General features: G+C 33.1%; 3 protein-coding genes across 3 annotated transcripts; 1 reads left to right on the top strand and 2 right to left on the bottom strand.

Moving 5' to 3' along the window:
- The first annotated feature begins 326 nt into the window (after positions 1-326).
- LOC120282116 lies at positions 327-8,318 on the top strand. The gene is given in 8 exon segments (XM_039288867.1): positions 327-1,364; positions 3,043-3,630; positions 3,633-4,395; positions 4,625-4,904; positions 5,858-5,965; positions 6,054-6,332; positions 7,285-7,428; positions 7,660-8,318. Coding segments are annotated over 8 exon segments (3,138 nt in total). The 5' UTR covers positions 327-577; the 3' UTR covers positions 7,849-8,318.
- Positions 8,319-9,408: 1,090 nt separating this feature from the next.
- On the bottom strand, positions 9,409-10,642 carry LOC120282118 (transcription factor MYB52-like). The gene is given in 4 exon segments (XM_039288869.1): positions 9,409-9,799; positions 9,900-10,155; positions 10,157-10,257; positions 10,405-10,642. Coding segments are annotated over 4 exon segments (639 nt in total). The 5' UTR covers positions 10,520-10,642; the 3' UTR covers positions 9,409-9,632.
- A 2,402-nt stretch (positions 10,643-13,044) lies between these two features.
- Positions 13,045-17,079, bottom strand: LOC120282117 (glutamate decarboxylase 1). Its single transcript, XM_039288868.1, has 6 exons — positions 16,879-17,079; positions 16,499-16,703; positions 14,517-14,717; positions 14,233-14,447; positions 13,827-14,133; positions 13,045-13,742 (listed from the first exon to the last, which is right to left on the bottom strand). The coding sequence occupies exons 1-6, from the start codon at positions 16,962-16,964 to the stop codon at positions 13,281-13,283; spliced, it is 1,476 nt and encodes a 491-aa protein (XP_039144802.1). The 5' UTR covers positions 16,965-17,079; the 3' UTR covers positions 13,045-13,280.
- Positions 17,080-21,329: the final 4,250 nt, after the last annotated feature.

Below are 21,329 nucleotides of genomic sequence, written 5' to 3'. Positions count from 1 at the left end.
AACAGTTAAGTGGGTGACATTTATCTCTAATTGTAAAATAATAATAATAAACATGCGGTAATATAAAAAAAATTCTAAAAATCTTTAGTTTCCTAGTTCTGAGTAATTTATAACACAAACAGATTTAAAACAAAAAATTAACAACTGACATGAACCAAGGAATATGCCATGAATAATTAATTACACTCACAAGTAATTTATTTAATTAAAAGAATAAAAAACAAAAAACAAAAATTTGCAGGCCTTCCCACCCACATCCTCCATATATCTGCGCACAAATGTCAATAAACCCCCTAATAAAATATGAAATTTTGGTTTTGGTCCCTGAAAAGTTTCTTTCTTTTTTTGTTCTCTCTGCATCTGAATCTCCGTCCTCCTTCGTCCCGCTCTTTAAACTTCTCTAGGGCTCCCATTCTCCCAATTTCCCGATCCCGAGGCACTCCAATGGCCGTCCGATGCCTCCATCTTCTCCTCCATCTACCCGCCGGCCTCCTCTAGGGTTAGGGTTTCGGTTAAGGACTAGGGTTAGGGTTTGGGTTCACCCGATCCTCCCGGAATCCCTCTGATTTCTTGCGCCATGGCGGATTCCGTCGACGTTGTTCTCGATTTCCTGAAGAGGAACCGCTTCACACGCGCGGAAGCGGCGTTGCGTGGGGAGTTGAGTGGCCGGCCGGAGCTGAACTTGAATGGTTCCGGGGATCGGGCACTCCCGGAGGCAGCCGCTGAGGGGAGGAACCAGAGTGGTGAGATCTCGAAGGAGTTTATTGTGAAGGAGATCGAGGTTGGGAAGATCGGGAATGGTGGGAAGAGCGGAACCGGAGAGAGCTCGAATGCTGCTGCGGTTGCTGATCTCTACCCTAGTTTCTCGGAGCTGATGATCTCTGAGCAGCCGAAGGAGATGCGGCGTGGGATGAACCAGAAAAGCGAGTTTAAGGAGAGTTTGTTGGATAATCTCTGGGCGAAGGAGGATGATGGCCTCAAGTACTGCCCTGTCAAGACCGTGTTTCCTTTCTCCGTTGGGAATGCCTCGTCGTTGAGTGGGTTTGATGAGATGGAGGAGAGGAAAAAGAGGGCTGCGGGGAGCGATGTGAGGGAGGTCTCCAAGGAGTGCTCGGTGGATGGGAGATCGCGGGGGAGCTCGGAGCGCAAGAGTGTTGTTGGGGGTTTTGAAATGTCAAATCACAGGGAGGAGTTCCCAAGATTGCCGCCGGTGAGGCTCAAGTCTGAGGAAAAATTGGTGAATTTAGGGTGGGAGGAAAAGGCTGAACACCATGGGTCAGGGAGCAAGATGTCAAATGCTGATAGTGCGTTTATGATTGGGTCTTTCCTTGATGTTCCTGTCGGTCAGGAGATCAACTTCTCCGGTAAGTAAGTAGTTAATGTTATTTGATATCCTTCTAATACTGACTGTAAGATGTTTAGGAGTGCTTTAATTTGATTTCTGAACTGTGTTGAAATTGAAAGCTTTCATGTTTCAGAATGTGTTTTTATAAGCATTATAGGTTAGGTTTGACATGTCAAGTGCTACTAAAGAAAATGTAGGTATCTTCACATTGTTTGATTCTTGTTGGTGGTTAAAATTAAAAAATCATCAGAAGGCAATAGATGGAAACTTTGAGAGGGTGGATACGCAATTTCCTTTTTTTTTCAGTGCTTATTGAATGGCTAAGAATGTGAATACATTTAATTTGGCGGTAGGACTTGATTTATAGGTTTTTTAGTGATAACATTCTAGAATTTCTTTCGAACACTAAGATTAGAAAGGTTCCAACTCTTCTCATACTTTAAAACTAGAATTTACGTGAGCTTGATGATATTCTGTGGATTAATTAGTCTTCTTGATTTTCAACATGAGATGCCCTTGTGTGTGGTGTGGAAATGATTGGAAGGAAATATGTTCTATAATTTCTTGCAAAAAATATTGTTGGAGAGTTTCCAAGTCTTCTCATACTCCTGAAATGTGAAAATACCTTAATTTGACAATATGCTTTGTGGATTGATCAATCTTCATGATTTGCAATAGAAGTCATTCCTGATTGAGTGTACAAGTAGTTAAGTGGAAAATGATCTTGCAGGATGCTCGAGATGGATGATTTTGGAAATAAAAATTTGAGTTCGAACTTTTGTGTTTTCTGAAAGATTACCTAATATCTCTACCTTACAGAAAACTACTAGTTAAATAGAACACATGGTGATAAGTGCCCTGTTTGGTGTCGTCATGCAGGTAGAGTTTGTTAGGGTTGTTGGTGGACAATGGGTGGTATCATGTTGAAATAATGTTCTCTCCGCTATATGTATGGTGGATTTGTGGCATATAATGTTTCACTTAAGAGTAGTTGTATGGCATGTTGGAAACCATAAATAGATCACTTTTATTTTTTTACGCACAGATTTGATGATGAAAGAATCAACAGGTTTTAGCATCACAGGAACAGGAACAAACATTTATGCACTTATCTATCTGGAATTTTCTTTTCTGGAAAACAGGCAGTGTCATTATCATGACTGTTACATTTTTAGTTGATGAGAAGATTTTGACTGTTATTCCACCGGGAAAGAACTGGCTGATCAAGAAGAGCTTTTTTTTTGGGTTTTTTTTTTAGAAAAAAAGTATCCTGGGAGTTATAGGTAACGTAATAATTTATTTTCCTCTTCTGGATCATCAAAAGTCTTGTGTTACAAAAGAACTTTGAGTTGTATCCTGTTTCTAAATTTTCAGATGTAAACCACCATCTTAAATGGGTGTTCACTCCAAATCCTAGAAAGATATAACTTGTTTTATGGGTTTATTGTCTGAGTGCTTATGATGTGACCATCAGATTGTTTCTATTTGTGTCATTTGTTTCAATAGAATTTAAGTCATGTGTTTTACCATTTGCTGTTTGTGTAAATTTGTGTGCATTCAAGTAACTCTGTTGGAAGGTTGCTTTTTAAGTGAATAGCTGATAATTATTTGATTAGAGTTACACTAGTTCAATGCCTCCCTTGCGATAGTTGCCTTGTCATTTTTCCTTAGACTCGGAATTTATTATGTAACAACAGGTGGAAAGAGAACTGGTGGAAGCAGCTGGTTATCTGTTAGTCAAGGAATTGCCGAAGACACTTCTGATTTGGTATCTGGCTTTGCAACTGTTGGTGATGATTCGGTTGACTATCCAAATGAGTATTGGGATTCTGATGAATATGATGATGATGATGATGTTGGATACACGAGGCAACCTATTGAAGAGGAGACCTGGTTCCTGGCTCATGAAATTGATTACCCAAGTGATAATGAAAAAGGAACAGGCCATGGTAGTGTTCCTGATCTTCAGGAGCGGGTACCAAGAAAGGATGAAGATGATGACCAATCTTTTGCTGAAGAGGACTCTTACTTCTCTGGTGAGCAATATCTTCAGGCAAAAACTATTGAACAAGTTGCTGCTTCAGATGGGCCTTTGGGATTCACAATGTCAGAGATGTATAGGAGAAGAGATGAAAATGATTTAATAGCTCACTATGATGGGCAGTTAATGGATGTTGAAGAACTAAATTTGATGCGTGCAGAGCCTGTTTGGCAGGGGTTTGTTACCCAAAGCAATGAATTTGTTATGCTTGGTAATGGGAAAGCTAAAATGACAATATACCGCGTCGCCGTGATGATCTTTGCATGGATGATGATCAGCATTGTTCAGTCAGGTCTATTGGTGTAGGCATAAATAGTGATGCTGCTGACATTGGCAGTGAAATGCGTGAAAGTTTGGTTGGTGAAAGCAGTGAAGGGGATGTAGAGTACTTTCATGATCGTGATACTGGCATTAGCGGCATTAGACATTCTCAGAATGAAAAAAACAAGAGCTCTACCAATAAATTAAAGAGGGATAAACTGAAAGCTGATAAGCAGGATACTGATAAGTATATTTTGGATCCTGAAAAGGGTCCTTCTCGCTCAGGAATGAGTTCTGATGTTGGGTTTTCATTTCCTCCTCCACTAAGATCTGTAGACATGTTGGAGGCTGATTCTAGTAAATCTTTGTGGTCAAGCAAGGCAAATGTTGCTGTTGGTACTGATTTGAATGACTACAGTAATGGCATTCAACCTGATGACATGCTTGCTACGTGGAGGAGAAAAAGCAATGAGTCTTCCCCTCGCAAAAGTTTTGGTGATGATGAAACTGCTGATGTTGTAAGATCAAGAAATTCAATTTCATCGTCAGTCTCAAATGTTGATTATGCTGGAAGGGAGAATATCAAGAGAAACCATCATTATAAAGAAAATGATGTTAGGGAAGAAGAGCATTGTACAACCCTGGAAGATGAAGAAGCGGCTGCACTGCAGGAGCAAGTGAGACAGATAAAATCCCAGGAGGATGAATTTGAAATCTTCAACCTTAAGATTGTACACAGGAAAAACAGGCATGTTTTGGTTTTTTAATGATTTTATTTCCAGGGCATCTAATGGCTTCGTAACATATTTTCAAGTTCTTTAGTAGATGAATCTATTTAATGTTTATCTTGGACTTGTGTTAGAGACTACTAGACTTTTTTTATTTTTTTCTTCTTTGTTGGTGTGAACCATATGAATGAATTATTATTATGCATCTTTTTCCATCTAACTGTTTTTTCTGTCTGAATTGTTTTCCAGAACTGGCTTTGAGGAGGATAAGAACTTCCATGTTGTTTTAAATTCAGTAATCGCAGGGCGCTATCATGTTACTGAGTACCTAGGATCAGCAGCATTCAGCAAAGCCATTCAGGCACATGACCTGCATACTGGAATGGATGTTTGTGTGAAAATTATTAAAAACAACAAAGATTTTTTTGATCAGAGCCTTGATGAAATCAAGCTTCTGAAATATGTGAACAAGCATGACCCTGCTGACAAGTACCATATTTTGCGCTTGTATGATTATTTTTACTATCGGGTAAGTAGCCTGTTCAATTTGTTTGTTCATAAATGGTTTTCCACGCTTTTTGTTGTTTCTGTTAAATATTTTGCTTTTCTACCAAAATTTTCTTTATCTAATATTTTCGTTCTATTTGCATTGCAAGACTTGTTGAATTATTTTCATGTTACAGTGGTTGTTGGTTGGAATATTTGGACATTTGTATATCTTGATTTAATAAGGGAATACTGTTATGTTTTAAAATTTGTTAATATTTCTGGGTGAGTGCTTGTGGTTGAAGAATTACCTTCCTATGTGAATTCCTCCACTGAGATAATAGGTCTATGCATGCACCTATTTAACTGCTGTTAAGTTAGAGCCATATCTGAGGGGAAGGTTGTATTGATTTCTGAAACTATGTTGGCACTGTTTCAATTGTCTAACAGGTGCATACTACTTATAAAAAATATGGGGAATATTACTTCCCCAAACTTGAAAAAACTAGTTGGTATTAGCTTATAAAAATCGACTTTTAAGCTTTTCAGAAAATAGAGGGGATTTTATGTTGACTGTAATAATGAACGAGGCTTTGTTACTTTGATTCAATCTAGGCTTGAGGCAGATAGAGCCCAATTCTACCATGCCCTATATTGTAGCCAACTTAAGGTGCTCAAATTTGAATAAATACCTAATCTATAAAGCAAATTCCAGTAGACTAAGTTTGTTCCTGCTCTTATTCCCTTTCTAGAGCTAGGCAAGGTTTAAGTTTGCTTCTTTTTCATGTTCCTTTTGAAAAATGCATTATTTTTCAAGGATCTCATAAATCTTTATGCTTCATCGACTGATTGTAGATGTCATGCATGTAACAGTATTTATGTCCTCTATTGTTGGAACGCTATGATTTCGCTATCATTTATTCTAATTTCTGTATCTGCCATATGTTCTCCATATTTGTTGATTGTTGCTTTCTGGTAAACCTCATTGATTCACAGGAGCACTTACTAATAGTTTGTGAGCTGCTCAAGGCTAACTTATATGAATTTCACAAGTTCAATAGAGAATCTGGAGGGGAGGTTTATTTTACCATGCCGAGGTTGCAGGTTGTATCCATCATATTGTTACCTCAGTTTCCTTGATCATTATTCTTTTCTGAAACACATTTTGGCTCAACTTCAATTCTTTTGGCAGTCAATTACGATTCAGTGCCTGGAAGCACTTCAATTTCTGCATGGTCTTGGTCTTATTCATTGTGATCTAAAGCCGGAGAATATTTTGGTGAAGAGCTACAGCAGGTGTGAAGTAAAAGTTATTGACCTTGGTAGCAGTTGCTTTGAAACAGATCATCTATGCTCTTATGTGCAATCACGGTCCTATCGTGCACCTGAGGTCATATTGGGCCTTCCATATGATAAAAAGATTGATATATGGTCACTTGGATGCATCTTAGCAGAGCTCTGCACTGGAAATGTAAGTTACGTTAGTTTCTTACTTTTAATGTAGGGATTTCTAAAAGAGCTTCAACCATTGGGTTTTATATGACTTCTTTGTTATTTAAGGCTCATGCCCTAAATGCCTGGTTTTACTAGTTAATTTAATTATGTTTATACTGATTTTTGAGTAGAGTGTGCATGGTGCTGCCCGTATATACTTGTGAAATATATTTGGGTTCCCATCATGCCTGTGATGAAAAAGTAACAAAAGCAATGCTGAGGCCTAGCCGCTCATCTTGGGAAAAAAAATGCAGAGAAAGAGTCACCCTTACAAGAAAAGATGGGTAGTGGTATAGTATGTTTATTGCTCTTAGTGTTAGTGGTTATGGTATCATTGCTAATCTTTATACGTCCTATATGTTAAACAAACCTATTGGCTTGGCAAATGCAATTGAAACGACAATATCTTGTTGGTCCATGTTGAGTATTCTTAGAATTAGTGGATTGTATGTAGAAGTATTTTTTATGATGTTGGTACTATGAGATATCTAAATTTTTACACCATCAATACAAAGATATAATGCTTTGAAAAAGTTAGATCCAAGTTGAGAATTTAATAAGGAATACTCCTTTGAAATCTTTATGGTAAACAAATTGTTCTTGTTGGTTGGAACTTGTCAGAGGAGGGTAAAGATGCATTTCATGGTGAACATTGTTAGATGAGCTTGGGATAAATTGAAATCTCATCAGGAAGGGGGTGGTGGGTTGGTGAGGGAAGGACCTTCTTGGTAGTTAAACTTTAGACTAAAACATTGTCTGCCTCGTGAAAGGTACCCTGGATTTTGACTTGGAATGGTTATATAGGGCCTTCATGCTCTACCTATCAAAAATTTGTTATATACGGACAATGGACTGTTTAAATGTTTTCTGGATCCTCCATAAACAGGCCAGGGTTGCATGTAAATGAACTAACACAAAAATTTTCACAGGTGCTCTTCCAAAATGACTCTCCTGCAACATTGCTAGCACGGGTCATTGGAATCATTGGACCCATTGAACAAGCAATGCTTGCGAAAGGACGTGATACATACAAATATTTCTCCAAAAATCATATGTTATATGAGAGAAATCAGGTACAAGTTCCCTTTTTATACCTTTCAGGTACTCTTTCAAGTATTACCTGTGACTGATGAATTAGGAATTTGGTTTTAAACCTATATCACTCCCTTGTTAGCTCTATGGTTTTTGTTGGAAGCATAGTTGGCTTCAAGATGTTGCTTTTTAGGGTGTCCATATGTAAAGCATCTTATATATATATATATATATATATTTTACGCTTGTTTTGCAAAATTTCTCTCCTACAGGAAACCAACAGGCTAGAATATCTTATCCCAAAGAAGACATCACTACGGCACCGTCTTCCAATGGGTGATCAAGGCTTCATTGATTTTGTTGCGCATCTTCTCGAAGTGAATCCAAAGAAGCGCCCATCAGCATTTGAAGCACTGAAACACCCATGGCTTTCTTATCCTTATGAACCAATATCATCTTGAGAGATTGAAACATCCAAGATGGGGGCAGCAAATTAAGTTGATCTGATGATACCCATCTATTATTGGAGCAAATTAAAAGTGCTAGCCTGTACATCTCAGCTATGTCGTGGATGCTCGTACCTCGACAAGCCTTGAGCCTCCAAACATGCAGTTTGCATGCTTAGAATGGTGTCCTGGTATGATCTGGTCGTGCCGAACTGTGTTGTATTCTAGTGGGATATCTATTTGTTGTAAGCCAGAATGTATTGGGCTTGTACTGAGCTATGCCTGCCTTCCTGAAGAAGGGTATGCCTTGTATTGTATATGATGTTGATATCTCCGAGGCTCTAAGCTTGTCGTTGATGCTCTCTGCTGGCCCAACTCCGGCTTATGTTCCTCGTCTTTTTTGTCAGTCTAACTGCTAGTTCTTTATTGGCTTGCAAAATTAGCAGAAAATGTGGTTCTTTTAATCTATTCTTTAGTTCTTCTCATTTGATCATCTACATGGTTCTTTGTTTGAGTGATTCTCTGGAGCTCTTCTGGATGTTGTGAGTGTTTGATGAACTACTTTTCATCTTCATGATTTGGCTTGCAAAATACTTTCCACCCTTTAATGCCTATCCTTATTTTTTTATAAATCTTTCTTTTGTTAGCTATTATGTATTTTTGTCCCCTTCAAAATTACCCACAATGTCTAATTAGATATGGAAACAAGCCATTGTTAATGTTATTTCATGCTTTGCCAGATTCCTGGTATTTTTTTTCCTCAATTTATAATTAATATTTTAATTTTGTTTTAATTTTAAAAAAGAAATCCTTCAACAAGAAACTAAGAGAATCTTAAATTTCTAAAAGGTTAAAAAGATGATTATTATTATATAATTAAAAGGGAGCAGTACAGTGCAGAAGATCCAATGTTAAAACAAAGAGCAACCATGAGAAGTATAATTCTATCAATTTATCTACAAGAAATTAACCAACAGGCATCAAGCATCAAGCATCAAGCATCATACTAAGCATCAAGCATCATATCAAATATATATAGTAATAGAAGTACACATTGAACTAATCCGCTTGTATTGTTTAAACTCAATTAAAGTACTATGTAAATTTTTGTTTATTAATAACAAAAGTGCTGTCGTTGTCATTGATTCATTCATACATATTTTCCAATGAAAATGCCAATTGCCAACTGTGTGAGAAATGGTGAATTTTGGTATATTCAATATTGGGTCTTATATATTTAATATTTCAATAAATTAATTAGAACTCATGAAGAACAAAGAAAACACACACACACACTTCTGTAAAATTTAACAATTCAAACCAACACAATTAAAATATGGGATATATCTAACTCTAAATTAGTTTTATCAAGTTCATTATTAATTACACTACATATTAATTTCACAGTTATATATGTTCTCTTTCTCATTTCAAAGAGAAACTGACTGGCCAATGCAAAGATATATCACATGAGCATTGCTTTTAATAAGAAGCACATCAAGAGAAGGTACTGATCACCATTTTGCACTAAATTCAAAAGTTCAAAATGAAGAAGAAGCTCATTCTCAAGAAAGAAAACAAAACACACTCATTCTCAACTAATATAAAGGTTTTGATGTTCCAATTTACATCACTATTTAAGTAATTCATAGCATGATCATATCCTAAATGACATCAAGTCATACATATATATATTCACAGTTAGCTTCACAAATTGATTAGAGTTCATCTTCACTAATACTCTTTTATTATGTAACTATCTATATTTACACTCACACACACACACACACAAAATGTAGTTAAGAACTTCCAACAGAGAAAAAATCTATAAATGGAACACAACTCTTACTCTCATTCTCCTTCACTTCTTCTTTTTGTTCTTCCACTCTTTCTAAACCTTGTTTAGCATTCTCTAGATCATTGTTCACTTGAAGAAAATCATAGAACTCAATGGAACTATCTCTATCTGCATTCAGATAAACATATAATTAAATATGCATGCATATATATATATATATATATATATATATATATATAGAATAAAAAAGCATGCATAAATATATTACTTTGTCTCATATTGGATTCATTGATCATTGGATAATTTTGAACACTTCTGCAATACTTGTCTAGAAATGAAGCGATATTTTTTGCATCTAAATTTCTCTTCTTAATGATCTCTTGTCTTTGTGCTTCTCCTCTAGAGCAAACTCTAGAACGCTCCCTATACCTTCTTGCCATGATAACATGCCATTGATTCTTCACTGCATTATCAGTCCTGCCGGGGAAATGGCGAGCAATCGCCGCCCATCTGTTTCCATGAATTTCGATGTGAAGTAAGAAGCCGTTCTTCTTCTTCCTCAGTGAAAGGACTTTTCTTGATTCTTGGATCCAACTGATTGAACCATCTCAACCGACAACTCTTTCCTAGTTTGGTTAATTTTCACTCAATTTGTTAACATGTCACTTTGAACCTCATATATAACAACAACTTTCATTGAAAAGAATTATATATATATATATATATATATATATATATAGACAGAGAGAGAGAGAGAGGAGATAGAGTTGCACCTGATCTTCCTTGAAGCTTGTCAGCAATGGAATTCCAGTTATGAGGGCCAAAACAGGCAACGAGTTCCATGAGCTTCTCGTCTTCGGTCGGTGTCCAATGACCTCTTGTGCTCATCTCTTTATCCTCACAATGATCAAGGAGAGATAGAATCAAGAAAGATATATATATATATATATATATAGAAGTTGTTTCTTGATGTGTTTTCCTTCAACCTTATTTAGGATTTATATAAGACATACAGATGAGAACAAGATATAAGTGGTGAACATGAAGATGTGATACATATATATATATATATAGAGAGAGAATTATAGTTGAAAGAATGAAAAAGAGAAAGAGAGAAAGAGGGAGAGGATTGCTTGGTGGAGTGAATATCAGTTCTAGTTTCAACATCTCTTAACATTTCTAACCTACAACCTCTACTTACAACCAACCAAATCTCATTCACTATCCTCTTAAACATAAATTACCACCCTTATATATATATATAAAGCTTTTTCTAGTGACGAATAAAAGAAAATTATGGATGAGCGAGATTTTCTTGACCATCTGATCATCAATTGATGAACGGTTATATTTTCAACTTATCTTTCTTGATTTTTTGTTAATGAAAATTAGAAATAATTAATGAACATGTCTTGTAATTAAGAGAGTGTCTTAAGAAAATGAAACATGTTTTGTGAGCTGACCTAACACTGGTCAAATAGAAGGTCTGTTAGTTAAGTTGTTGTATTTCTAGTAGATCTTTGCAGCTTCTTGTTAGAAAACATGCATCAACCCTACATACATATATATATATATATATATATATATAATGACCAAGAATAATGAAGTGATTATAAACTGAAAAGAAAGCTATTGCCAACTATAACCTAACTAAATATATTCTTGTCTTACTTGTGTGTGTGTGTATATATATATATGCCTACTTAATTTTGAGTTTTAGTTTATAGATGAAGTTGGGAAGAAAGTCTATTTCAATAGTTGGCCTAACTCCCTCATGCATTCTTTGATGCAATACTTTTGAACAAAGCAATAAATTTCCATTTTCTTTAATTTTTTTTAATATCTCTCTCTAGCATCCATGAATATATAAATACCTTAGCCTTCTTCTAGCCTTCTAGATTAAAAAAACATATGTTGAAACTAGCTAATTAATTATATATTTTGTTGACAAAACTTCAACACTGATATGTTCCAGGTGACAAAATGTCTTACCATGATGTATAAGTACACTTTAACTCCTTTTAAACTGGTCAGGATTAGGGTTAGGGTTGATATAGGGGTTCCCTCCAAGTTAAGGATTTCCAAATTATATATATTTATATATATCTCTACCCATATATGATCCCAGATCCCTACCCAAAATAATTGACTTGACCACACCCACTCACATTGGTGTCATCTATTTAAAGAAAAAAACGTTTTTAATAAATAATTGGTGCTCCACTTTTATTTGTGATGTGATGTCAAAAACTAAAATCATGATTAAAAAAAAAGTGATATGACAATGTGGCCACTTCATTTTTATAATATTTTTTTTAAAAAAATAAATATAATTTTGAAAATAGATTATATATAATTAGTTGATGCGCCAAGAGGTTGATATGTTTTTATCAAACAAAAGATTGATATGTTGCTGCCAACACAAACATTATGTGATAAAATTAGACGAAAAGACTAAAAATAGACACAGTAATATTGCAAGTGAAAAATTAAAAAACAGATCATATTTTGTTTGTTCTCTAACTATTTTTAGGTTCTTCAAAGTGATGAGCATATATCTCAGTTGAAAAGGATGGATGATCTCAATTATAATTGTTAATTATTCTGATGTTCATGATAGTTTCAGCATATCTCACTTGAAATTCCTCAAATAACCATGACATGATTTGAGTCTCATCTATTGGTAGGTAAAGAAAGAGGTCTATGGTTCTAAATCAATTAAAGCATCCCTTTCTTTAAGCAAAAGTGTTTGCATAAATGTCTGACAGTCAGGAAGCAGTGGCTAAGTAAGAAACCATCTTGTCTTACTCAAAGCATAGTAACAATGACATGCATACATAACTTTGTACAGGTAACAGTTTGAAGGGGAAATGTAAAGAGGGACTTGATGCATTCTTAAGGGTTACTCAAGAGAGCAAACTGCCGGAAATTAAGGTGTTACATTACTTTTTAGCACACCAACCAGCAATTTCAAGTCACAAACAAGTCCATGTATCAAAGCCGTGTTACCGAAGAAATATTCGGTCATCATCCACCAGCTAAAAAGCAATGATACTATGAAAATTCAATTAGTGAATTTTTCAAATTATATATTTAGTTTGATGTGAATTAGAGAAGACAAAATTCCAAGCTTTTCAATATAATTAATGTCATTGCTACTATGTATACACAATCCCACAAAGGGTTGCATTAATAGTGTGATTAGATTGAGGGAATGGAGAGAAAGAGAAAAAATTATGAAACATAAGGTTAAAGTTATCAATCCTTCTTATATACTCTTCTTCTTAACCCCTTTTTATTTTTATTTTTATTTTTATTTTTTTCCCTTGTATCTCTTCTCTACTCAATCCAAAATTATGATCATATACATATATACAAGTAATTGCCACAAACTATAAGATTTATACAACATATGGTGAGCAATCTCTCTTGTAACATTGTTAACAAAGAAATGCTAGTAATCAGTCTTACAAGGGTTTTGAGCTCAAATGTTTATATAGATAGTATCTTAGCACTCTAGTTTGATGCATGTGTTCTTAATTGAAATAGAGTTTAACATCACCAATAGAAAAAAAGAAAAAAAGAAAGCTCACAAACATTATTCAAACAACATATTGAAATCAAATTACAAAAATCTTTTCTTGCTTCTCTAGCAAACTCCATTCATCTTCTTTGCCAAAACAAACTTCTTCCAAGCATCTGTAACTGATTTCTGTGTCTCCAACTCTGACTTCTTGGTCCAATGTCCATTTTTTCCATCATTCAACTTGAGAAACTTAGATGGGAGTAAATCAAGCTCACGCAATACCTTCTCAATGTCCATCACCAATCTTTCAGCAAGTGTTCGACTAAAGTCCTCTCTCACCACCACGCGCAACACCGTAATGTGTTGTGCATCTGGTGGCATTGTGTAAGCGGGCACGATCCATCCAAAGCGGCGGAGATACTCCGACACCTCAAACTCATCATGCAACCTTCGGTCTTTCAACGAAAATGCTACTAAAGAAACACCATTGTCCTTCGACACAATGTTGAACCTACCCGTCTTCTCTAACCCTTCCTTCAACACCATGGCATTCTCTTTACAATTCTCCATGATGTTACTGTACCCCTATCATTTAAAAATCTCATATTAGTTGATTAAATTGACAAGTTTATCTAACATGGTATCAGAGCAAATAGTTAATTTACTCACCTCAAATCCCAACCTGATTAACTGATAATATTGAGCAATGACTTGACTTGACCCTTTTGAGAAGTTGAGAGTGAATGTAGGTTGATCCGCACCAAGATAATTGATATGAAAGATGAGTTCTTCTGGCAAATCCTCTTTGCTCCTCCAAATGACCCATCCAATCCCTGCATACACTAATCCATACTTGTGTCCGCTGACATTTATACTCTTCACTAATGGAAGCCGGAAATCCCACTCTAATTCTGGGTACAAAAATGGTGCTATAAAACCACCACTCGCCGCGTCTACATGGATAGGTGTATCCCATCTGGTGAATTCAACCCAAAAACTTAAACTTAATATATATACATCGAAACCAATTTGTAAAAATTACAATATATAATATAGAAGAAGATTAGTCTAATACCCGGTTTCTTTGTTTTTCTCTGTTAGAAGATCATTTAGAAGCTTAACATCTTCAAATTCTCCATTAAGTGTAGAGCCAAGAATGGCAGCTACACAGATAGTGTTTTCATCAACTAGTTCTACTGCCTTTTTGGGGTCCATAACATAGTAACCATCACTTAACTTCACTTCTTTTAATTCAACTTCAAAGTATCTTGCAAATTTCTCCCAGCAAACCTGTTGCATAAAATGAATTGATGTAAGCTTAGAATTTTAGAAATATTTGGTTAAGTTTGATTTACTAACTTGAACATTAGCACCAGTGACAATGTTGGGCTTGTCACAAGGTTTTCCTTCAGCCTTTCTCTTGTTTTGCCATTTTCTCTTGAATGCAAGACCAGCAAGCATTATGGCTTCTGATGATCCTACTGTTCCAACTCCAATTGCAGTTTCAGTTTCTCCAAGAGGTGCATTGAAAAGATGAGCAATCATGTTGACACATCGGTTCTGCATTAAAAATTTTCCAGTTATAACAAAACTATGGTGAATTTTGTTTAATATTATAGTTCCAAAAAAATAAAAATGCTGCAATCAAAGACAATATTCAGGTGGTAATATAAACAAATAAAAATATTTCTAAGTGTGTGTTTGTGCATGTGACAAAAAGATTACAATGAAAATAATATCTTAAAACTGCTCTTGCTTATTCCAAAAAAAAAAATAAAAAAATTGTTCTTACAATTCGGAGCCCTTATTGAAAAATTTATTCAAAGACAATCATATAAATGATAATCAACTTTTTATAATTCTAAATTCAATTGTATATATATATTTGTTTATATCTTTAATGCATTTGAAGAGTGTATCCGATCCGTTGTTCTATATATCTCATCACCACAATTCATGCTTATTGTTTTTAATATATAAAAAAATAATAATAATCTCAAAAGTCGTATTATATATATATATATATATATATATTTGTACATATAGTTTAACTCATAAAACGTTATGATAAAATATAAACTAGAGCGTGAGAGAGATAAAGAGAGTGAGAATGGGTTCGATGGAACCGGGGGTTATTAGCATATTGTTTAGGGAGATAATATACATATACATAGACTACATCAATTGCAATCTGTGGCCGTTCATAAAATGTGCGCAGTTGAGCACAATAACAATTATATAATTATAGTGAGTGCTAATTAATATTTAGTAGAGTTGATTAGGATTCATTAGTTTTAAGTTTTTGATTTTTTACTTCCTATCAATCGTTGAATTGATATAAATGTTCATATATTCAAAATCTATGGATGTTCATAGATAGATGATAAATACTTATTGATATATTTATAGTACCTTTTGACTTCCCTAAAATTATCAAAATACCAATACTCATTATTATTTAATTTCTAAGTTTTAAAATTTAGGAATCTTTGCACAGGTACCCCTTCATAAATAAAGAACCTGTGTCTGGTGTCCACAAAGCACTAATATAAATATATGTACTTACAGTTAAAAGTCAATTTTTTACAAAAAAATTATTTTATTATCATATTTCACTCTAATGTCAATAATATTTTATTATTTATATCAACATCAATGCATTGCACCAATTTATTTGTATAAGCAAAGCACCATTAATTCCGTGTGTGTGTTTTTTTATCTTCATACTTTTTTCTTAAATTACTCTCAATTAAAAAAATATATATATAAAAAAAACCACCCATATATTGTTTACTATAAATATACAGTCCTATTGAAATATAAATTATAAAATTTTATTAATATTTTATCACTAATTATTTTTTAAATAATTTCATAACATATTTCATGAAAAAAATGAACTATATATACTATTAAGAGTTGATTTAAGTGATTAGAGATTTAAGTTATTTAAATAAATAATTTTAAATTTAAATTTGTGAAAACATCTCACTATACAACGAAAGAAAATTTTTTTTTTAAAAAAAATGGGCCCTACCTATAAAATAAAATAATGAAGCCTATGACCAAAGGAAAACCTACCCTACCTTTACTTTAATCCAAGTTGTCTTAATGCCAACTCCACCGACCCTTAAATTAAGGTGCTTAATTGGCCCACAGACCCAAACCCCACCTAAATTCCAAATCATATATATAATAAAAATAATATTTAAAAAAATCTACTTGAAATTTAAAAACACAAGAAGAAGAAGTAGATAAAAACTCAAAAGTCAAATAAGCATTACTAATTTTATATTATTTAAATAAAGTAAAGTAAAAAAAGAAAAAAGAAAAGGAAATACCTGAAGCTCAGTGGTGACAGGGTATTCATCCATATCAACATAGTTCTTGTTAATGGCTGCCATGATCAACTTATCACACTCAGGTTCCATCCAAGTTGTCACAAATGATGCCAAATTCAACCTTGGGTTTCCATCAAGCATCAACTCATCATTTATTATCTGGTACGCTGCCTCTTTCGGTATCGATGATTCCGGCATTTTATACCTTTCATATATATATTTCACCGTATAATTAATTCAACACAGTATATAAAGCACTCTTTTAATTTTCAGTTCTATATATATAAACCATCATATATATATATATATATATATATGCTTTTAAAAAAACATATATACAAACTACGTATGCATGCATATATGTACACAAATATATATACCTTGGAAGAGATGAACGAACATATCTCGAGGCAAAGGTTGAGTGCACGGATACGTCGGATTCCGACGTTGTTTTGGATAGCACCATAGCTAATTTAAGAGTGAAGAAGATGAAGGTGAGAGTGAAGATGAAGATGAAGATGAAGATGGTGTGTTTGAGGAGTTGGTTTGGGTCTTATAAGTTTATATAGGGGAGGTGGTGCCTAATAATTAATAACATATATATATGTGTGTGTGTGTGTGTGTGTGTGTGTGTGTGTGTAATAATGTAAAGAAAAGTCTTTGTATAGAGGTTGGAGCCTTTGGAGGGTTGCTAGGAACCTTCTTGTTTTCTTTATTTTGCCAGACGTACTAAGTTAATTGGAGGGTGATTGATTAGATTTATTATGTTGTTCATGAGGGTGGTTTTTGAGAAAAAGTCCATTCAATGAACTTAATTAATGGTCTAGAACCAAAAGACGGGGGTTTTTTTTTAAAAGAAAAAAGGTATATCTTGATGGAAAGTTCTTATTCTATGTTCAGTTTAACTTGGTTTTTCAAGATGTACAAGTTAATAGGGCGGTGCTTGATTAGATTTATGCAGTTAATGAGGGGGTTGTGGGGAAATGTCCATGCAATGAACTTGATGGTCAAGGCAGTTAATTATTTTCTGAGTGTCATTATTATTATTTTTTTGTTATTATATGTTTATTTTTATAAGCCTCATATTTATTTGTGGTGGATGGTAGGGCTTTATCTGATATTATGTATTTTATTGTAGTGTTCACATTGCGACGTGGTTTTGGTAATGTTATATTAAGTAACTGTTGTTATTTTAATAAAAAATATGATTTATTTATTTTAATAAAAAATATGTCAAGTAAAGTTGTTGATTTTTATTTAAGTATTTTGTTTCAATAGAATTTATTTTTATGATGTTATTAGTTAAAATTAAATTTTATATTGATAAAGTATTATCTACTTACTATAAATACATAGAACCTACTTATTAAGATTTTCTTTCTCATGATCATGGAAGCATGAATTATTTTGTATTATTACTTTTGACATTATTAAAAAGTCCAACCGCGCCATGATCAGCGCCATGATCGGGCATGATGTTAAAGTTTTACAAATTATATATATATATATATATAGTTTATTTCCCAATGACTTTGTTTTTTTAAAAATAATAGATAAGCTATAATTTTATTTTAAAAAAAAAAGGGAGACATGATAACGCACAAATGAAAAAACACCAAAAAAAAGAAAAGGAATAAATTGAAATCTCTCACCAGAGATGAGCTACAAATAAATTAAAGGAAGAGGTGATAGGAGTTGAAGAAGAAGGCAACTAGACTGACAAAGACTACCGTCTGATAACATAGACATGTCCGAACAAGACTACTCCATGTCTAAATTAAATTATGATCTGTGACGCCGGTGGAGTCCATGACTCTTGTTGCGCTCATGAAGTTGAGGGAGCGTTTGGTCTTTTAAGATACTTAAGAAATAGTTTGTTATTGAGGGTTTATGATTGTGAAAAACTAAAAAAAGAAACATGTTAACAATTTTAAAGATAACGGTATGAGAAGGTAATGCAATTAATTGAAATATATAATTATTTTGTTCTAGCAATATATACCAGATAATGGCTATAAAACTGAGATCCAACGAGGTCTTGTTGTCTAAAATTTAACGACTTTGTCTTCTTAAACTATTGACCATATGTCAGCGTTTTCCTTAAAATATATTAATACTATTCCAACAATGTTCATTTCTTAACGCTAGTCAAAGTCTAGTTCACAGAAAGTGGAAACGCATGCCCTTTTTCCCTATGGAAGAAAAGGCACATCAAAGCCCCTTCAATAAGAAGGCAAGAATGCCTTTTCATTCACACAGCTCCATTCTAAATAAATTAAACATTCAATATGTTTTCAATCAAATTAAGTGTGAACTGTTTTTTCAAAGTGTAAATTTACTTTCTTTCTAGCCAAGGCACTCAGTTTGGATAGTTAGTGACGTTAACCTTGGGTATTTTTGAGAAAATAAAAAAGCGACAAAAATTTGAATCCATGTAAAAAAAATTAACTCCATAAAAATGAGAATATGGACCTTAATTCAAAATAAAAATTATAAGTGCGTGAATATTAACTTCTCACAATTTCTCTTAACCAATCAAGAGACTTGTGCCTATAGTAAATAAACTAATTTTTTTATTCTTTAAAGGGTAAATTTTTTATGTGATCACCGTATTATGACTGATTTTTATTTTGGTCATTATGTATCAATTTGTATTTTTTTGATCATTAGTTATCGATTTGTTTTCATCTGTCGGTCACTTGGGGTTTTCCTACCAATTTTAAATGACGTGACAGCTTGTAATGCTACGTCGCTTTATTTTAATATTTGCTTTTATCCTAGTTGGAGATAGCACATCAGCCGAATGCTGACTCAACTGATTTAATCCGGAAAATAAAGTAAGCGACGTGACATTTTCAAATGCCACGTTATTTAAAATTGACCGAAAACCCCCAAGTGATCTCCCGGTGAAAATAAATCAATATTTAATAACTAAAAAGATACAAATTGAAATACAATGATCAAAATAAAAATCAGCTATAACACGGTGACCACATGAAAAATTTACCCGTTCCTTAAAATATTTTGTATGATGTTTGAAAGGGTTTTGCATGATGTTTAAAAGGGTTTGTATATTTCTCCCCTTTTTTAATAAATTCGGTGGGTTTGTTAAAAATAAATAAATAAAGTCTTTGTATATTTTGATGTAGTATATGTTTTTGAAATATTTTTCTATTGGGGACCAAATTAACCAAAATAGTCAATTCCATACCTTGACAAATAGCTGATATTAGTTTTTCACAATAATTATTTTCTAACTTTTCTTTTCAAATATTTAACATGGAAAAACATTACTTGTCACCTTATTGTTTGCATGTATGTATATATTTCAACATCAACTTAAGTTGACATTTTCTTATATATATATATATATATATATATATATATATATATATCATTCAACTTCATCTTCTCAATAATTTTCAATGACCATCTCTCTCTCTCTCTCTCTCTCTCTCTCTCTCTCTATATATATATATATATATATATACTTGACTCGTATTTATTTATTTATTTATTTTACTTTGTATGTTATCATTCGTGGTAACTATAATCAAATAGAAACTAAATTACTACATTTCTCTATTTTATTCTTCACTTCTCTACATTTTCTCATAAGCACTTCTATTTGTTTTTGAGTTTATAAAACTAAGCATGGAGGTAAAAAAATACAGGTAAATAAAAGGCTATGCATTGGCATCATCTTTCACTTTCTCGTTTTTTTAGCATCTCAATAATTTTATCTAGAATGCTATTCCATGCATTTTTTTCTTTGTGTCTAATGGAATTATATTTCATTCATTATTATTATTTTTTTATAAACCAAATTATTCTCATGTGAAATTAATTTAGGCTAGAAGTCATGGGCAAAGTATAAAAGTGGTCAAAGTTTTATCCCACCTTTATTCTCCCATTTCTTTTTTCTTTTTCTTTTTCTTTTGGTTAATTCCCCGTTTTCAAGTTTCCGCAAATTAGAAAATGAAAAAATTGGGTGATCTAGATCAAAAAGAAAATCTTATTCTAGAAATACAATTTATTCTCATTGATTTTTCTTCAAAGAAGAAGACACAGAGTGATTGAAAACCATGAGTGGCGGGTATTGGTTTCCCTTTGGTCTCGGCTTAAATCAATAAAAGCATTTTAAAGTCCTTGTTACCCATTATGAAAGGGTGATCAAATTGGAACCACTTCATTTATTAATTAATTTATTTATTTTATTTATTTGATAAATATGACAAGCAAATGTATGGTTAGGGCATGTGCACGACTGAAATTGAGTGTGGGACCATATTTTAGAAGATATCAAAATTTTTTATAATAAGACCAATCTCACCGATCAAAGGCAATTGTCTTATTTTATTTTTTTCAAAATCTTATGATTTGTTTTTAGAAAAAAATCAGAGATTTTTTTATCTTTTATATTTTAAAATTATATCTAGTGATAAGTCTGGAATGGGTGAACATTATTATTTTCACAATAAGTAATTAGTATTTCACTAATTTTTTTAATGACAAGAAGTCATTTGATGTAATAAATATATATTATATTAAATATGATTTATCCTCCATATTTAAGAATAATATATTCCGGAAACTTTATTTTAACATCTTATTTTAATATTTCATTTTCTGTTAAGAACTTACTTGATGAGATAGTTGAGGTTGACTTTGAGGTTCCTAGTGATGTCCAACCAAATTGCAAGTAATCTCAACATTTTTCTTTTTTTTTAATAAAAACTGACAGAGAATCTTGGCCAATTAATCCTTTGTTACATATGTTTAAAAATCAACTTTTTATATATTTGAATTCCATTCCTCTTGCGCAAATTTC

The sequence above is a fragment of the Dioscorea cayenensis genome, chromosome 18 (genome assembly GCF_009730915.1).
Source record: "Dioscorea cayenensis subsp. rotundata cultivar TDr96_F1 chromosome 18, TDr96_F1_v2_PseudoChromosome.rev07_lg8_w22 25.fasta, whole genome shotgun sequence".
Classification (NCBI taxonomy): domain Eukaryota; kingdom Viridiplantae; phylum Streptophyta; class Magnoliopsida; order Dioscoreales; family Dioscoreaceae; genus Dioscorea; species Dioscorea cayenensis.
The sequence above is the reverse complement of the archived record's forward strand: the minus strand, read 5'-3'. Positions and strand labels throughout refer to the sequence as shown.